Source organism: Ovis aries, chromosome 1 (genome assembly GCF_016772045.2).
Source record: "Ovis aries strain OAR_USU_Benz2616 breed Rambouillet chromosome 1, ARS-UI_Ramb_v3.0, whole genome shotgun sequence".
Classification (NCBI taxonomy): domain Eukaryota; kingdom Metazoa; phylum Chordata; class Mammalia; order Artiodactyla; family Bovidae; genus Ovis; species Ovis aries.
In genome coordinates, this window is record NC_056054.1 from 25,081,762 (window position 1) to 25,101,606 (window position 19,845).

At 36.6% G+C, this 19,845-nt stretch overlaps 1 protein-coding gene across 7 annotated transcripts in view; it reads right to left on the reverse strand.

The window, feature by feature from the left end:
• Positions 1-19,845, reverse strand: part of FAF1 (Fas associated factor 1) — a 497,312-nt gene that overhangs the window by 148,397 nt on the left and 329,070 nt on the right. For all 7 annotated transcript variants that reach the window (XM_042247840.2, XM_060408829.1, XM_060408824.1 and 4 more), the window contains 3 exons: positions 9,047-9,173; positions 8,052-8,115; positions 6,829-6,910 (listed from right to left, as the gene is read on the reverse strand). In XM_042247840.2, coding sequence (XP_042103774.1) covers positions 6,829-6,910; positions 8,052-8,115; positions 9,047-9,173 — 273 coding nt within the window. The remainder of the gene's footprint in view (positions 1-6,828; positions 6,911-8,051; positions 8,116-9,046; positions 9,174-19,845) is intronic.

Below are 19,845 nucleotides of genomic sequence, written 5' to 3' on the forward strand. Positions count from 1 at the left end.
TATTTAGTATGGCTGCACTTCTATAAAACCCAGCAACATTTTTACTGATGTATGTTTGGAGACTTTTCTTTTTTTAACCACATTTAAAAGTAAAAACATTTAATAGTGCTTATTTTCAGGTTTAGGATTATGAGGTAACTTAATTTGCTACTTTAAATGTATCTGTATTCTTTTAACAAACACTTCATTTATATGAAAACATACTTCAAAAATTATACTAGCATCATAGTTCTTATCTCATACATGTGCCAGATGCTATCCTAGCTGTCATAAAAAATTACTCTAAAGACACTGTCTGCCTTTAAGGAATTTAAATTGAAAAGAAAACAAAGACATGATGAACAAACTGCATATTTTCCAAAGCACAAATAGATCTGTTTGGCTGATTTTTCTGGATAATGGAGTGCTAGAAACTTACCAATCGCAGTTCTGGCTTCAGATTTGATTAGTGCTTACTTCTTTTTAAAAAACATTGACCAAGGATGGTATCTAGGTTATTAACTTGAGGAAGCAGAAACAGCACTACTACTTTGTTGCTCAGTCGTGTGTGACTCTTTGCCTGTCAGGCCCTTCGGTCCATGGGATTCTCCAGTCAAGAATTCTGGAGTGGGTTGTCATTTCCTTGTCCAGCACTATTTTAAAATGGGCCAATTTTTAAAATGAGTGTAATAAAACCTGATAATGAACAAGGTACTGTTAGAGCAAAGCATTCATTTTAGAGCTATAAATGCTCAAATGGGTTCTCAAAATTCCTTTATAGAACTGTTCGTAAAGTTAAGAACAGTTTTTTATTATTTTTTTATTCATGTACTGCATAAAAAATCAGGTTTGGTATTTTTCAGATTATTTTCCATTGCAGGTCATTATAAGATATTGACTATAGTTTCCCATGCTATACAGTAAACTTTATTGCTTATTGTATATCTATTTTCTGCGACCCCATGGACTATACAGTCCATGGAGTTCTCCAGGTCAGAATACTAGGATGGGTAGCCTTTCCCTTCCCCAGTGGATCTTCCCAACCCAGGAATCGAACCAGGGTCTCCTACATTGCAGGCAGATTCTTTACCAACTGAACTATCAGGGAAGCATTTATGAGGAGATCCCACTTAATCCTCAAAACAACCATATGAAGTAAATACATATTATCATCAACCCTTCTTTTTTCTAGATTAGAAACAGGCTCATTACTTGTTTGGGAACACAGAGTTACTAAGTGGGAAATCAAGAACTGAAGCACTGGTTTCCTTAATTCATGTGTAATATTTGGAAACAGTACTGGGTTTGAAGATCTAAGGAAGTATAACAGGATTACTGCTATCAAAGCCCAGTCTCCCAAAGGGCGGCTGGGAAAAGGAACAATCTTTCACATGGGACATAAGCCCTGGCACTGGGATTTTTACTGCTGTTGATTTTTAGTCACTTACAAATGTCTAATCATTCTCTGGGGGGCTTTTTGTTGTGAAGTGATCTTAGGGATAGCAGAACTGAGAGGTGGGGAGGCTATAAGGAGAAAAAGAAACTTCTTTAGGGGAAGAAAATCCCAGGGAATCATGGGTGCGGCTGGTGGTAACTTAACTATAATTAAAGAGGCAAACCACTGGCTCTTCCTTATCTATAGATAAAATGGAAGCTTCATTCATCAAATATTTTTTAAACACCAGGTAATGCCAGAGCATCACAGACCCCTCTATGCTCCTGTTGATGTTCTCAGCCTCATCATACCAGGCAATCCAACTCTCTGTCTTGCATTGTTTTGCTCTGTCTTATTTTTTTGGTTGTATTTTCCCTGGTAGTTCAGACGGTAAAGAATCCACATGTAATGCAGAAGACCCAAGTTCGATCCCTGGGTCAGGAAGATCCCCTGGAGAAGGGAATGGCAACCCAACTCCAGTATTCTTGCCTGGAGAATCCCACAGACAGAGGACCCTGTCAGGCTACAGTCCATGGGGTCACAAACAGTCAGACACGACTGAGCAACTTTCAGCCTCAATTACAATCTTCTGGTATTTCCTTATGACCTTCTTTTGTTTAGAATTCTATTTGCTTGTTTTATTTATCTTACAAGATTTAGGTCAGAAGTACCTCCTCTAAAAATCTCCCTGAACTTCTAAGGCAGATGAAGTACCTCTCCTCTTTGCTCCTAAAGCATTTTATAGATCTATTTATATATTGTTTTATCTTCCTTACTAGGGCTTCCCAGGTGGTGCTAGTAGTAACTAACCTGCCTCCAATGCTGGAGATATATAAGAGATGCAGGTTCAATCCCTGGGTCAAGAAGGTCCCCTGGAGGAAGGCATGGCAACCCACTCCAGTATTCTTGCCTGGAGAATCCCAAGGACAGAGTAGCCTGGAAGGCTTTAGTCCATAGGGTTGCGAAGAGTCGGACATGACTGAAGTGAATGAGCACACATCTTCCCTACTAGACTGTGGACACGTCAAGGACAGGAAACCTCTATATCCTAGGTCCTTAAATAGGCATACAATAAATATTTATGGCCTTCAATTCAATCAACATCCCTAACAGTTAAGGGCAAAGAAGAGATCATAAAACCGATTAATTCATCATCAGAAGTCAAAACTTTCCACAATATACTTAAACACAAGAACTTAGAATACCTGTTTCACTGAAGTTGAAGCTCTACTTTGAACAATATTGTAAATTTCTCATGAAAAAGGCAGAAAGAATGTGAGTACCCTCACCAAGTGCTCTCGAATGAAATCAGTTTGGAGCAGTTTTCATTAAGATGAATTGAATGTGTATCGTGAGAAACACTTTATCAAATGTAGTGTTTTACTTAGTGATTAACTATATACCAGTTGATGAAGCTCCCCAAATCCTTTGTAATCCCACCACTCCAATAAACATTTAATGAGTATATAAGTTCAAACAGCCTAGCAGAGGATTTAAACCTTCAGTCTTGTTTTTATTTACTCTTAGAACTCAATTTCTCACTTCAAGTGAAGACTGCTGGTGCTCAAGGCTCATCTGTTGCCCTGGTAAAATTAATGTGTCTCCAACAGTTTAAATTAAACATGTGATGTTTAAGATGAAAGAAATTTAGTAACAATCCCATAGTATCAGTCATGCTTGCCTTAAAATGTTTGAACATAATAGGAAAACTCTTCTTAAAAATGATTCATTCAGAAGTTTTTTTAAAAAAATATCAAAAACAATTTCTTTTAACTTTCAAATGTGCAGTCTGAAAGAAGAGATGAGTTTGATAACTGAATATAGTAGTTTAGCAGTTAGCACTGAAAAGCTTCTGGAAGTAAGATGGTGTAGTATAAAACACACTTTTATATGTTATAACACCTGCACTTTTACTTGGCCTCTACTGCTTATCCTTGATTTGCCTTTGGTTAAGTCACGTAGCTTTTCTGAGTTTCCTCATCCCTGCAATTGGAATACTGATATTACATATCCCTATCTCACTGGTTTGTTGTGGGGTTGAAATGAGATATGTATGCATAGGAAAAAGCTTCACAAACCATAGTACACCATATAAACCTAAAGCAGTAGTACTATTTCTATACTTTCTAGACAATTGTTTTTAATTTTAAAGGAATATGTATATAATTTGGTTGATGACTAAAATAAATGTTTCTTCTCAGATTTAATTTTGAATAACTTATCCACTATGCAGACAAATCTTAAGTTTACAGCAATGTAATAAATGATACATAAACTGCTATTGACCTTCAACTTGGAAAAGAGAAATGAAGAAAGAAAAAATCCCTGGACAAGCAGAAAAAGATAAAGATGGTTTAGGAGTCCAAAGAAGTCAATGGATTTTGGCATCAATCTAATATAAAACAACACATTTAATTACATGAACCAATGACTTTCAGTTGTTAAAATACTAATTAATCAAAAACAAACAGTCAATTGTTTCATTAGAAATACCAGAAATTATTAAGAGTTTATGTTCCTCTGGGGATCAGCAGTCTGAATAAATCCAAATACCAATTTACTGTACAAAGGCACGCAGTAAAAAGTTCTTTCATCTATTACATATTGTATATTTAAATAAAATATCATCACTGAAAGTTATAATGTTTCTAATAGCTTTTAAAATGGAATTCAACAGATGACTATGCCTGTTTGGGAGCTATATTTAGATTATAAAAGACCCTTGTATTTTCTTGTTACTCCAACTGCTTAGCAGTCTTGCTGGAAAGCAGAGACAAATTAATCCCAAATACATTCATACCCAGCAATGAATTGAAAAATAGATTATTTTAGAACTATAAATATTCTTTCAAACATATTTATGTTCAACAATAAGTGATTGTTTAAATAAAATAACATCGCCATACAATGATGGACTCTATAACCATTAAAAATCTGATTATAATAAAGTATTCAGCATTACTTAAGAAGCATTCTTGCCAAAAAAAAAAAAAAGAAATTCACCTGAATCTAACAAAGCTTTAAGCCTTAATATCCATTTCTCAGGAAATACAGAGATAGAGGAACAAGTTAAATAATATCACAAGGAAACAATAACACAAATCGAGAATTTAGAACAATTTGTAATCATCCAACATGATTTCTTCACAAAGCAAATGTCATAAAAACAGGTGGTGGGGAATAAAGGGAGTGTTTGCTTAAAAGGGTATAAGAAATCTAACTAACAAATATAATTTGTTATCCTTGACTGGATCATGGTTTCCCAATCAACCAGCGAAGTTTGAATATGCACTGGATACTAGATGATGTTAGGAAGTTATTGTTAATTATGTTACAAGCAATACTGGTATTGTGATTCTGTGGGAAAATATCATTATTTTTGAAAAGTGTATGCAGCTGTTTTTATGGGTAAACTATGATGTCACCTTGAAATGGCTTAGCAAAAATAATGAATATATAAGGGTATCCTAACTTATGCAGTTTAAGTTTCAATAATTTCAAAAGTTTAACTGCTAAAACTTAAAAAAAAATTTGCAACTTAGATTTCTTTTATATTTGCTTTTATGAATTTTGAATAATAAATTCAAAGTTATTTTCTATTCCAGTCAAAGTTTGCCATTTTCAATCAGAGGGACTGAAACAAAAATTTACCATAAAAATTTATTAATCAAAATCATAAATCTAATAGCATAAATAATGTAAATAATTAAATCTCAAATGCTGCTTCTTTATAAGTATGTAGCAGTTAAACTTTTGAAGTTATAAGGCTCAAAATTCCATTAAAACTTTAGGATGTCCTGTATATAAAGAACCAAACATAGGGTAAAATTTTAGTGATTATTAACTCTAGGTATAGGTGATTTGAGTGTTTATTGTATTATTCCTTTACTTTTTCTGTATTAAAAATTATTTTAGTAAAAGTTGAAATATTATAAAATATAATTAAGGAAATGATCATATAATATTAAAAGATGAAAATAAGCTGTTTTAATGGGATTATAACATGAGCAATTTCTTGTTAAATGTGTAAATGGGTTCAACAAAATATATAATAAAAAATGGAAAGAACATATCATAAAGCTAATCTGCATTAGAATGTATTCTTTGTGCTTTTTAGTATCTTCCAAAACCTGTATAGAAACTATAACACTATATTACTGTAAATATATGTCTTCAAAAATAAAATCCATTTAATATAGTTTTAATAGTTAAAAAATTGATGGTTAAAACCGACTTTACATGGGCTATTCAGCTATTCTTAGGGTAAAGAACAGTTTTATGTTTCTTAATCTAATTCACTGAGCTATCAATGACAGATTTAAGTTGATCACTAATTACTGTCTTGGAATTCCATTTTTCAAAGTTGTTTTATTTTATTTTTTTTTAAACACAACCACATTTATTTAAGAATGTATTCCAATATTAAATGGCAAAATTCAACAATGCAAAAACCACAATTACTTTTGCACCAACCTAATAGTAAATTAGTTATTATGTTTCTTTAGGTCATAAGTAGAAACTAGAAATTCCAGAGCCATCCTTGCACTCTATTCTCAAAATTCCTAATTCCAAAACTTTTACTCTAACTCCACCTACACATTAGTCCTTCCTTCCTTCCTTTTTTCCTTTATTCATTAAACATTCAGAGTATTTACCTAACCAGGTAAAGAGCAAGATGAAAGATATTCTTAACAGTAAGGCAGCATTAGAAAAGAGTAAGATTATGGGGAAATACAAATAGTATACTACTGCTACATTAATTAAGTGTAAGGCAGGAAATGGGAAAAGCTGAAGCTGTACAGGTAGGAAAGAGCCAGATAACTGAGGCCTGGACTGCAGTGTCAACATATAAATAGAATAATCGCATAGAATCTTCTTGCTCAAAATACAGCTACTGATTTCTTGTTACATATTTCAATCCTTTTGATTTTAAGATCACAAAGCTCATTTCTGTATTTAAAGAAAAATCTTCTTGTTGTCTAAAATGACTTTTAGGAAAAAATATTACAGTTATTAGATATATACTATTAGATGGAATAATCATTTGGGGAAAAGACTGAAGAACAAATCCTTTAGCAAGAAACTGTCAATCACATAACTAAAAAGAATACAAGTACACAGCCTGGTCCCTTCTAAGCATGTCCACCTCTTTTTCTCCCTTTAAAAAAGAAAGAAAGAAAGAAAGAAACCCTATTTCAAAGCTCGACAAAGTCTTCTGCAAGAGCCAGTAGTACCCTATCATACTCCTGCTCTCTGACTGAAATAGGCATCTTGGTGATGATTAGTTTGGGAAATGGACCACAACCAAAATCGTCTTCAATCTGAAAAAAGCGAAAAATATTAAGCATTGCCTCAGGCCTGGTGGTAAACCTATGGGATGCATTGTTTAATTTAAAAAGGTAAATTGCACTTACATCTCGGGCTTTCACATAGAAGGCCTCTTGAAAAGCTGCTTCTAATGAGCCAATAAAAAATACAGGATGGCAGTCACCATATCTATAGGAAAAATTGCATCTATTAATTAAAATACATTTCAAATTTACTTCAAGTTTCACAAGTCTAACCAATGACTTTTAAGTAAATGTTGGGGCTAATGTCTTCAGTATAGACAAAACATTGAAGTACTTCTTTAAAGGCTTCATTAGTTTTTTGAACTCTTCTTGGCCTCTAGTGATAGATCAGAACACTGGAATTTTAAGTACATCAAGCAAATGGACTTAGTAACTGCCCCATTGCCATTTATAAGTAGTAATTCCTGGCTACCTATTTCCCTAAGATTTCCTGATTACAACAGCCTTAAGTTTCCATTTTAGTTCATTTATTGTGGAAGTCCAACACAGAGAGAAATGATGGTCCCTTGCTAAGTTTCCAAATTACATTACATCAGAAAATAGATCTAAAGAGAAATATCATTTACATGAAAATTTAGGTTTAAATATTTAAACACCTTAGGAGAATCTCAAATACACAGAAAAATTTGTATTAGACTATTAAAAGAAGAAATGCTAAATGATTCCAAAATAATTAAAAGATTCATTTACATTTAAAAATGTTGTCTTTTTATCCAATAATTTAAAAAATATTTTGTTTGTCCTAGGATATACTAAAAATTAGTATCCTATACCTAGTCCTTTTGGACTTCCCTAGTGACTCAGCATTACAGAATCTGCCTGCAATGCAGGAGATGTGGGTTTGATCTCTGTGTTGCGAAGATCCCCTGGAGAAGAAAATGGCAACCCACTCCAGTATTCTTGCCTGGGAAACCCCATGGTCTGAGAAGCCTGGCAGACTATGGTCCATGGGGTCACAAAAGAGCTGGACATGACACAGTGACTAAACAACAACAGCCTAGTCCTTTTGCAAATATCGTCAAGATATTAAATTAGTAATCCATTTATTATGCTTCTATAATGACATAGAGATAAGATAAACACATCTCTGAAGTGGCATAAGTAGTTTATAGTTATCTGATTGGAACACTCTATATTCACTATCAGGACTGTATGTGTAGATAAATGTATACTTTGAATACTTTAAGGATAAATTTTAAAACAATCTATGATTAAAGTTGTTTCAAAAAAAAATCACAGTAGCATTAAAAGAACATCAAATTATATAGTCAATGTCCTAACCCTACCTTGAAGAAAACTCTGCTGTAAATTGTAATAAGGCATCTCCTTCATTTTCTGCGTTTTCTGGCACTAAAAAACAAACAAAAGAAAAAACAAAAACAAAAAACCAAAACAAATAGACACAAAAAACAAACCACATAACATCTAATCCCACATATAAGAAATATATTTAATCAATAAAGAGGAAATAAAATTAAATTTTTGCTTCTGTGATATATCTGAGAAGACATTTTAACTCCAGCTACATTAGAAGATTTCATCAAACCTTAGAAACGAACCCCCCAAAATGTCAAGCTCATGAATTTTTGAAAACTGACACAATCTTGCTAGGTGTTCAAAATATGTGCCAGTCATCAATTATGATTTCAAAGTTTTCTTGAAGAATGACACTTGTAATTAAATTATATAAAAAGGCTCTCAAATTAAAGACCTAATGGGAAAAATCAACTTTATGTAAATATCACATCTATTTCTGCCCATAAAGGTTCCCTAATTTCAGAGTAAATGAGTCATTTATGGGCTTAGTTTAACAATCATCTTGTATGTAGTATCACTTAAGATCCTACACTGCATCCTGTCAAGTGCAAGTGAGGGAGATGATATAGTTTACTTTTTTCCCTCCAAACATGGGTGAATGGAAAAATAATATAACTACTGATAAAACTGGTATCTCCAATAAGATGTGTGGTGATAACTATAGTCACAAAAAGTACAGCTATTTTATCAACTTCCAGACTTCAAGTAGATAGATGAATTCATACATGTGAAACAAGTTACATTCCCTTGAGTTTTTAATGAATTTTACTAAAGTATTGGGAATGGTTGGGCTTAAGATCAAAACTTAAGAAGCTCTAGTTCCTATGAATAATGTCTGCTTGCTACATTTTATCTCTCCAAACCTGAAAGTCAAGAAGAAATTCTTAAGTTCATTGCTCCTCATAAGTTGCTGAACTAGGAAGGAGAATCATAATGTTGGACCCAAGGAGCTATTAATACTCACTCATCGGAGATTTTCTCAGGGCAGATGACGCCATGCCGAATACTTCTCCATCATCCACCCCAAATTCGGAAGCATCTTCAAAGTCATCTCCATCACTATCACTAACCATATGAACATCGGTGCTTTGCTATTTAAGAAAAGTCCTATAATTAGTTTCATACTGACTTTAGGAAATCAAATTCCTAACATACAAGTTATATAATCACAATAGGGCATTAGAATTATAAAAATTTTATTAAATAAGAAGCTATTTGCTAGAGTAAAGCTTAATATTTCTCATTTTAAGGCTTATATATATATATATTTAATATATTTCTAATCTTGCTATGATACCCCTACTAAAGGATGGAGGCCGAGGGAAAATGAAGAGTGCTTACAAAATCAATGAAGACTGGGGTTTTTTATCAGTTTTATCCCCAGCCTAGAGTACACAATTAAGAGCACAATAAACAAAGGAAATCGGAGAAGGTGATGGCATCCCACTCCAGTACTCTTGCCTGGAAAACCCCATGGACGGAGGAGCCTGGTGGGCTGCAGTCCATGGGATTGTGAAGAGTCAGACACGACTGAGGGACTTCACTTTCCCTTTTCAGTTTCACGCACTGGAGAAGGAAATGGCAACCCACTCCAGTGTTCTTGCCTGGAGAATCCCAGGGACGGGGGAGCCTAGTGGGCTGCCGTCTATGGGGTAGCACAGAGTCGGACACGACTGAAGAGACTTAGCAGCAGCAAACAAGGAAATGGGTAAAATCTAAGAAGTCAGAGATAAATAAGCTATACAGGTCTTTCAGAAAGCTTATGGGCAGGAGTAATGATAACATTTTTAAACTTGCCATTTCCTTATTGCAATGGTTCTCAAATTTCTCATTAGTGAAATACAGTATGCCACCTCCATGGTATTTTTGGAAGGTAACACAAAATAATATACGAAAGGTCTTTTAAACTGAAGGCTATTAAATGAGATGCTTCAATTATAATGATGCTTCAATTCAGTAAACGTTTACTGAGAATTTACTACATACTAGGCACTAGTGGTGTTGGAGAAGACTCTTGAGGGTCCCTTGGACTGCAAGGAGATCCAACCAGTCCATCCTGAAGGAGATCAGCCCTGGGATTTCTTTGGAAGGAATGATGCTAAAGCTGAAGCTCCAGTACTTTGGCCACCTCATGCGAAGAGTTGACTCATTGGAAAGGACTCTGATGCTGGGAGAGATTGGGGGCAGGAGGAGAAGGGGATGACCGAGGATGAGATGGCTGGATGGCATCACGGACTCGATGGATGTGAGTCTGAGTGAACTCCTGGAGATGGTGATGGACAGGGAGGCCTGGCGTGCTGCGATTCATGGGGTCGCAAAGAGACAGACACGACTGAGCGACTGAACTGAACTGAACTGAGGCACTGGTAAACATCCTCTGTTTATTTTGTTTTCGGCAACCTCAATTGAGATGTAAGGTACTACAATGAAAAACATTACTTTCAAAATATGAATTCAGCCCCTGATCTCTAAATTAGAGATTAAAAAAATTATTTAATGTTTTGGTTGCATTTGTGCTGGGCTTTTGTTGCTGCCAACAGGCTTCCTCTGGTTGTAGCATACAGACTTCCTCTAGTTACGGAAAGGGGATACTCATTGCAGTGGCTTCTCTTGTTGTGGACCATGGGCTTTAGGGTGCAAGGACTTAGTTGTCCTGTGGCACGTGGGATCTTTCCCAAACAGGAATCGAACTTCTGTTTCCTGCACTGGCAGGCAGATTCTTAACCACTGGACCACCAGGGAAGTCTGAAATACCAAACATTTGAATTGGGTTGTGAATACTGACAAATATTCACATCTTGGATAACAAGGGTGCCCCAGCAAGGTATCTGGCTAAATGCCTGTATGTACTATGTTTAATAAATCAGGTCTACAAAGATCACTTAATAAATGAAGTTTCTATATTTTAAATTATGGTGGTGTGTACCTAAATTATTAAAATGTATTAAAAGGAACTCAGGAGCAAAGATCCATGAAACTTGTCTAGAGGGGATGTTATAGTTCAGTCAGCCATAGAATTATAGATACTAAAACTGGAAGGGATTTTAAAGATCTCTCATTAATGGGTTTCATGTTTCTTTTCACAGAGTTACCTAGCTGTCCTTTGTTTTTGTTCAGTCGCTCAGTTGTGTCCAACTCTTTGTGACTCCATGGATTGCAGCACGCCAGGATTCCCTGTCCTTCACCTTCTTCCCAAGTTTGCTCAAACTCATGTCCATTTAGATGGTGATGTCATCCAACCATCTCATTCTCTAGTGCTCCCTTCTCCTGCCTTCCATCTTTAGCAGCATCAGGATCTTTTCCAGTGATCAGCTCTTCGCACCAGATGGCCAAAGAGCTTCAGCATCAGTTCTTTTCAATGAATATTCAGGATTGATTTCCTTTAGGATGGACTGGTTGAATCTCCTTGTAGCCCAACAGACTCTCAAGAGTCTTCTCCAGCACCACAGTTCAAAGGCACCAATTCTTCAGTACTTAGCGTTCTTTATTGTCCAGCTCTCACATCCAAACACAACTACTGGAAAAACCATAGCTTTGACAGTACAGACCTTTCTTAGCAAAGTTATCTCTCTGCTTTTTAATATGCTGTCTAGGCTTTTCATAGCTTTTCCTCCAAGGAGGAAGCATCTTTTAATTTTATGGCTGCAGTCACTGTCCACAGAGATTTTGAAGCCCAGGAAAATAAACTCTGTGACTATCTCCATTGTTTCCCCATCTATTTGCCATGAAGTGATAGCACGGGATGTTATGTTTTTAGTTTTTTGAATGTTGAGTTTTAAGCCAACTTTTTCATTCTCATCAAGAAGCTCTTTAATTCCTCTTCACTTTCTGCCATTAGGGTGGTGCACTGGCAAATATGAGGTTATTGATATTCTCCTGGCAATCTTGATTTCAGCTTGTGAGTCATCCAGGAGTAGATATTATGGTCATCTGAATTAAATTCACCCATTCCGGTCCATTTTAGTTCACCGATTCCTAAAATGTCAATGTTCACTCTTGCTATCTCCTGTTTTGACCATTTTCAATTTACCTTGTTTCATGGACCTAACATTCCAGGTTCCTATACAATACTGTTCTTTACAGAATTGGACTTTACTTTCACCACCAGACAAATCTACACCTGGGCGTTGTTTTCACTTTGGCTCAGCCTCTTCATTCCTCCTGGAGCTTTTTCCACTCTTCTCTAGTAGCATATTGGACACCTACTGACACGGGAGGTTCATCTTTGAGGTTATATCTTTTTGCCTTTTCATATTGTTCATGGGGTTCTCAAGGCAAGAATGCTGACGTGGTTTGCCATTTCCTTCTCCAGTGGACCACATTTTGTCAGAACTCTCCACCATGACCCGACCATCTTGGGTGACCCTACATGCCGTGGCTCATAGTTTCATTGAGTAAGGCAAGGCTGTGATCCATTTGATCAGTTTGGTTAGTTTTTTGTGATTGCTGTTTTCATTCTGTCTGCCCTCTGATGGATGAGCATAAGAGGCTTGTGCCAACTTCTTGATGGGAGGGACTGGCTATAGGGAAAACTGGGTCTTGTTCTGGTGGACAAAACTAGGCTCAGTAAGTCTTTAATCCAATTTTCTGCTGGTAGGTGGAAACTCAGGCCAAATGTAACCTCTTTCAAAAGGACTTATGCTAGCCTGAAATGAAATATGTCGACTTGGCAGGCTTTTCCTCCTTGGACATAACCAAACATTAATGCCCAGACTTGTATCTTATCTTAAGACAGTTTTCTTATCTTAAGATAAGTCTCTTATCTTAAAGACAGTTTTCCCAATGGTTTGAATAGAGAAGGTACATAATACTTATTGGAAAAATGAAATGAATGGCTCTTGCCCTAAGCATCTTCTATCCTGAATTTACCACTATTTCTTACAGAAGCCTTGGTTCCATTTGCAATCGTAATGTTTCTTAAGTATTTTGCTTTGTGGAGTCAAGATCTCCTCTTTATTTCAGCAATTCAACAGCTTAAAAATTTAAACCCTTTCTCATATCAAAACAGCGAGGGAAACTACTCTTCAAAATAACATTTTGTAGGACCATAACTGAACTAAAAAGCCTCTTGATGAAAGTGAAAGAGGAGAGTGAAAAAGTTGGCTTAAAGCTCAACATTCAGAAAACTAACATCATGGCATCCAGTCCCATCACTTCATGGCAAATAGATGGGGAAACAGTGGAAACAGTGTCAGACTTTATTTTGGGAGGCTCCAAAATCACTGCAGATGGTGACCACAGCCATGAAATTAAAAGACGCTTACTTCTTGGAAGAAAAGTTATGACCAACCTAGATAGTATATTCAAAAGCAGAGACATTACTTTGCCGACTAAGGACCATCTAGTCAAGGCTACGGTTTTTCCTGTGGTCACGTATGGATGTGAGCGTTGGACTGTGAAGAAGGCAGAGTGCCGAAGAATTGATGCTTTTGAAATGTGGTGTTGGAGAAGACTCTTGAGAGTCCCCTGGACTGCAAGGAGATCCAACCAGTCCATTCTGAAGGAGATCAGCCCTGGGATTTCTTTGGAAGGAATGATGCTAAAGCTGAAACTCCAGTACTTTGGCCACCTCATGCGAAGAGTTGACTCATTGGAAAAGACTCTGATGCTGGGAGGGATTGGGGGCAGGAGGAGAAGGGGACGACCGAGGATGAGATGGCTAGATGGTATCACTGACTCGATGGACATGAGTCTGAGTGAACTCCGGGAGTTGGTGATGGACAGGGAGGCCTGGCGTGCTGCGATTCATGGGGTCGCATATAGTTGGACACGACTGAGCGACTGAACTGAACTGAACTGAACTGAACTATACTTGAATTCCATCTGTGCTTCAGGTAGGCAAATATCTGGAGCATGAACTGCCTTTGAATTTTGAGGCTCAGTCTTTAAACAGGTAAAGGCTCAGGATATAAAAGGTACACTATACATTCCTTTAGAGTACTTAGCCAGGCTCACAGACAAGTGGAAAGAAACAAAGGTCCAGTATGACAAACTTTCTCGTATTCTCAGTCAGCTAAGCTATCATCTCAGCCTTCACTTAGTCTTGCCTATCACTTACCCTCCCTTTAAGAGGCATCAGATTAAGAAGGAGGTTTGGAGGACAGAAGGATAAAAAAGAAAGAAATTGTTCTATATATTATCTCTGCACCCCCCCTCACTGTTTTACCTTACTATCTCACATCTATCCTTTCTCCTAATCTAGTTTTCAGACAAATAAAAAACACTTTTCGTAAAAATAGGACTTGACCTCATACTAGGAAGGTGATTTTAATTTTGTGCCTATGTAATGCATTGTTTTTTCTTCACAAAGTATAGAATTTCCAATTCTCTTAAGAGAGAGATCCTAGAAAGACAAACCCTACAACAAGAATATCTTCAAAGGAGGCTAACTAAAAAGCCGATTTTGTTGAAAAAATTATATTTCAAATATAAATTATTGAACTATCTGCAAGAATGAGCTACTTAATTATGTATAAGGAACTCCCAATCTCTTCACATTTTCTTATCAGCCATCTAACAGGTTAGGAAAAGCTTCGTCCAAAAAATGAGATAAATAATCTTTTCTCTTTAATGTTTGCTGATGAGAATAGATAATCTCTTGGTTCAGAGATGGTTGCCCTAAAATTCTTTGAATTCAGAGAACTATTTATTGAGAATTTTTAAATAAAGGTAAAAATAAAGTGGTTAACCTCCAATTAAAATAAATAAATTTATATTAAAAAAAATAAATAGTCAAGATCAAAGTGTTTCAAAGGAAAAAAAAATTAGTGATTCTATTTTGGCTTACTGCATTCACTTATTCCCTTCATCATTTAAAATATATCCATTAGCCCTACTAAGTGCTACATAGCCTGGACCTGGATGAAAGATATATAGTGTATGTTCTTTCATGGAATATAATGTAATATATTTGCGACCCCAAGCACTGTAGCCCGCCAGGCTCCTCTGTCCATGGGATTCTCCAGGCAAGAATACTGGAGTGGATTGCCATTCCCTTCTCCAGAGGATCTTCCTGACCCAGGGATCGAGCCTACATCTCCTGCATCGCAAACAGATTCTTTACCATCTAAGCTTCAGGGAGGATCCAATGTAATATACAGTTACAGGTAATTATAATAACTAACAATAAGTGTTAAAAAAAAGTGTGAACAACAGAGATCTCTTCAAGAAAACTGGAGATACCAAGGGAACGTTTCATGCAAAGATGGGCACAATAAAGGACAGAAATGGTAAGGACCTGAAAAGAAGCAGAAGGGCTTAAGAACAAGAATACACAGAACTCTACAAAAAAGGTCCTAATGACCCAGATAACAACAATGATGTGCTCACTCACTTAAGAGTCAGACATCCTGGAGTGTGAAGTCAAGTGGGCCTTAGAAAGCATTACTACAAACAAAGCTGGTGGAGGTGACAGAATTCCAGCTGAGCTAGTTCAAATCCTAAAAGATAATGCACTTAAAGTGCTGTACTCAATACACCAGCAAATTTGGAAAATTCAGCAGTGGCCACAGGACTGGAAAAACTCAATTCTCATTCCAATTCCAAGGAAAGGCAATACCAAAGAATGTTCAAACTACCATACAATTGTGCTAATTTCAAAGGCTAGCAAGGTAATGCTCAAAGTCCTTCAGGCTGGGCTTCAACAGCACATGAATTGAGAACTTCCAGGTGTACAAGTTGGATTCATAAAGGGCAGAGGAACCAGAGGTCAAAATTGCCAACATCTGTTAGATCATAGAAAAAGCGAGAGAATTCCAAAAAAACATCTACTCCTGCTTCATTGACTATGCTAAAGCCTTTGACTGTGTGGATTACAACAAACTGGAAAATTCTTGAACAGATGGGAAAATACTACTTTACCTGCCTCCTGAGAACCCTGTAGGCAGATCAAGAAGAAACAGAACTGGACATTGAACAACAGACTGGCTCAAAATTGGGAAAGGAGTATGTCAAGGCTATATACTGTCATCTTGCTTATTTAACTTACATGCAGAGTACATCACGCAAAATGCTTGGATGAATCACAAGCTGGAACCAAGATTGTGGGGAAAAAATAGCAAAAACCTCAGATATGCATATGATACCACCCTACCAGCAGAAAGTGAGGAGGAATTAATGAGCCTCTTGATGACAGTGAAAGGGGAGAGTGAAAAAGCTGGCTTAAACCTCAACATTCAAAAAACTAAGATCATGGCAACCAGTCCCATCACTTCATGGCAAATAGATGGTAAAAAAATAAAAGTGGAAACAGAGACAGATTTTATTTTATTGGGCTACAAAATCATTGTGGGTGGTGACTGCAGCCGTGAAATTAAAAGACACTTGCTCCTTGGAAGAAAAGCTATGAAAACCCTAGATAGTATATTAAAAAGCAGAGACATCACTTTCCTGACAAAGGTCCATCTAGTCAAAGCTATGGTCTTTCCAATAGTCATGTATGGATGTGAAGTGAAATGAAGTGAAGTCACTCAGTCGTGACTGACTCTGCGATCCCATGGACTGTAGCCTATCAGGCTCCTCTGTCCATGGGATTTTCTGGGTAAGAGTACTGGAGTGGGTTGCCATTTCCTTCTCCAGGGATCTTCCAGACCAGGGATCAAACTCAGGTCTCCTGCATTGTAGGCAGACGCTTTTACCATCTGAGCCACCAGGGAAACTGTGAGAGTTGGACCATAAAGAAGGCTGAGTGCTGAAGAACTGATGCTTTTGAATTGTGGTGCTGGAAAAGACTCTAGAGACTCCCTTGGGTTGCGAGGAAATCAGACCAGTCAATCTTAAAGGAAATCAGTCCTGAATATTTATTGGAAGGACTGATGATGAAGCTGAAGCTCTAGTACTTTGGCCACCTGAAGCAAAGATCCAACTCATCAGAAAAGACCCTGATGCTGGGAAACATTAAAGTCAGGAGCAGATGGTGATAGAGGATGAGATGGTGGATGCCATCACTGAGCCAATGGACATGAGTTTGGGGAAACTCTGGGAGATGGTGAAGGACAGAGAAACCTGGTGTGTTGCAGTCCATGTGGTCACAAAGAGTCAGACACAACTCAGTGACTGCACAACAACAGGAGTTAGGACAGGTAAGTTCAGTGGAGAGCACCTAAGATCATGGCAGTGTAAGGAATCAGAGCAAACTTCTTAGAAAAGAAGGTAACTAAACTGCTTGAGACAAAAATTTAGAACTCATGTATACATAAGGGAAGCTCATAATTAAAGCTGATATTTCTTTCACCAACTACTCACTATGTTAAGAACCTAGTTAAAAGTCTGGGATACAGAGAAAATCCATGGTTCCAGTTTTCAAGAAATTCCCATTTTAAAGCAAGACATATTTGGTGGCAAATATGTGTTTTTCAGTGTTATGGGATACAATGAAAGTTTAAGCAAAGACTACTGAAGAACAAAGGAGACTGTGCAGGCCTCATGCAAGTGCTAATATTTCAGCCATATCATTAAAAAAGATTATATATTAATGAGATTATCTCTTCAACCATTACCTGCTTTGCAAATATTTTCCCCATTTACATTTTCATTTTATTGTGCTTTTGGAGACTAGGAACTTGTTTATTTTTACATTATTGGACTTTTGCTTCATAGCTTTTCTTTCTGTTTGTGGTTAGGAAGCCCTTTTCATCCTGACCTATCTTGCAGTTTTTGTGTTTCCCAAAGTGCTTAACATAGTGCCATACGCATATCGGTTTTAACGTGAACATGAGATTTTAGGACTAGCTGCTTTAGTTTATAGGTATGCTTGGGCCTCCCTGATAGCTCAGTTGGTAAAGAATCCTCCTGCAAGGCAGGAGACCCTGGTTCGAATTCCTGGGTCGGCAAGATCCACTGGAGAAGGAATAGGCTACCCACTCCAGTATTCTTGGGCTTCCCTTGTGGCTCAGCTGGTAGAAAGTCCGCCTGCAATGCGGGAGACCTGGGTTTGATCCCTGGGTTGAGAGGATCCCCTAGAGAAGGGAAAGGCTACCCACTCCAGTATTCTGGCCTGGAGAATTCCATGGATTGTATAGCCCATGGGGTCACAAAGAGTTGGACACGACTGAGTAACTTTCACTTAAAAAAGATATCAATGTTGTGGAGAGTGTATAATGGAAGATTGTTGGGGAGGGGGCTGAGCTCTAGGGAGAGAAAAAACATAAGCAAGAAATTGGATATCTTAAAAAATCAATAAAAAATTACAAAAAATAAACTAAATCATCAGCTCGATGTATGGAAGTGGAATGTGGACTGGCTATAAGGCAAGGAAGTTTTCAGGAAACTAGATTATAGCACTCAAACTGGCATACTTAGGAATTTGGACTTTACTCTGATGTCAATAGGGAAATCACTAATGATTTTCAAGGACAGGACTGTTCAGAGAACAACTCTGATGGATGGGTGGATATGTGTGTCTACAAGCGTACGTGCATGTGTGTCTTTTTTGTGGTGATTTGGTACCATTCGGCAGATTAGATCTGAAGACATGAGAAGGAATACTTATTTCAATGTTCCAAGTGCAAGGACTTGAGAGTTTATACATTAATAGCAGTGAGAATTTAATAAAGGGGACAAACTTAAAACATACTTCAGTAGAACTGAGAAGAATTGTTCATCATTTAGATTTGAAGCTTTAAAAAGGTGGAAGAGGCACATAAAACCAAATTCCTAGTCTGGGTAACTGAGTGGTAGGGAAGGTCAGGTCTGGTAAGCAAGAATATTGAGGCCAGTTCTCAGAATACATCTGAGGAAGCTGTAGGACATCCAAGTAAAAACATCTAATAAGCAACTTGAAAAAAAATCTTCTTAGGAGCTCAAGAAAGAGGTCCAGAAAAGATTTAGATCTGGAAATAATCAGCAGATAAATAATAGCTGAGGTTATAGAAATGAATAAGATCATTCAGTTAAATTTAAAAAAGAACAACAATAAGGATAAAAGTTTACAGAATATATTTCAACTGGTGAAGAAAAGAGAGATGAAGTAAAAACTATCAAAGATTAGAAAGGCAATTAAGACAAAGAATCTGAGATGTAAGAACTGAGGAAATCTCAATGAAGATAAGAAACAAACAGATTCAGAAGGATGAGAATTAAGTAAAAAGCAGTTATGGTATGACGAAAAAAAAAGGATAAAAGATCCTGAATTTATAAACCAAAGAACAGGTGTTGAATATTTTGCCATTTTCTATATGACTCTAGGCAAGCATCATTACATCACTACTGCAGGGGGTGACTTATATTGACACAAAGGTGGCTGTGAAAATGAAAAGATATGGTGTAGTATGGCATTTTATAAAATCTACTTTTTCCTGTCCCAAACTGTTTTTTTATTGAAGTATAGTTTATGTACAGTATTATAAAAGTTACAGGTGTACAATACAGTGGTTCACAATTATTAAAGGCTATATTCTATTTATCTTTGTAAAATATTACCTATATTCCCAGTGTTGTATAATATTTCTTTGTAGCTTATTTTATACATAGTATTAGGTTGGTGCAATAGTAATTTAATTTCTGAAAATAAAATTGCCTTTCTGAATATGAGTTCCCAATCACTGGAGGTATTCAAGTAAAATCTCTGTGATAATTTGTTGAAGAACACCATCAGGAATTAAAGTATTTATGGAGAGTTTTAGTAGAATGTATTAGGTTGGTGCAAAAGTAATTTTGGTTTATTTAGCACTGCTGAACTTTGCCATTTGATATTGGAATGAATATGTTCTTAAATAAGTGTGATTATGTTATATATCATTTTAATGTGCATTTCTTGCTTTATCT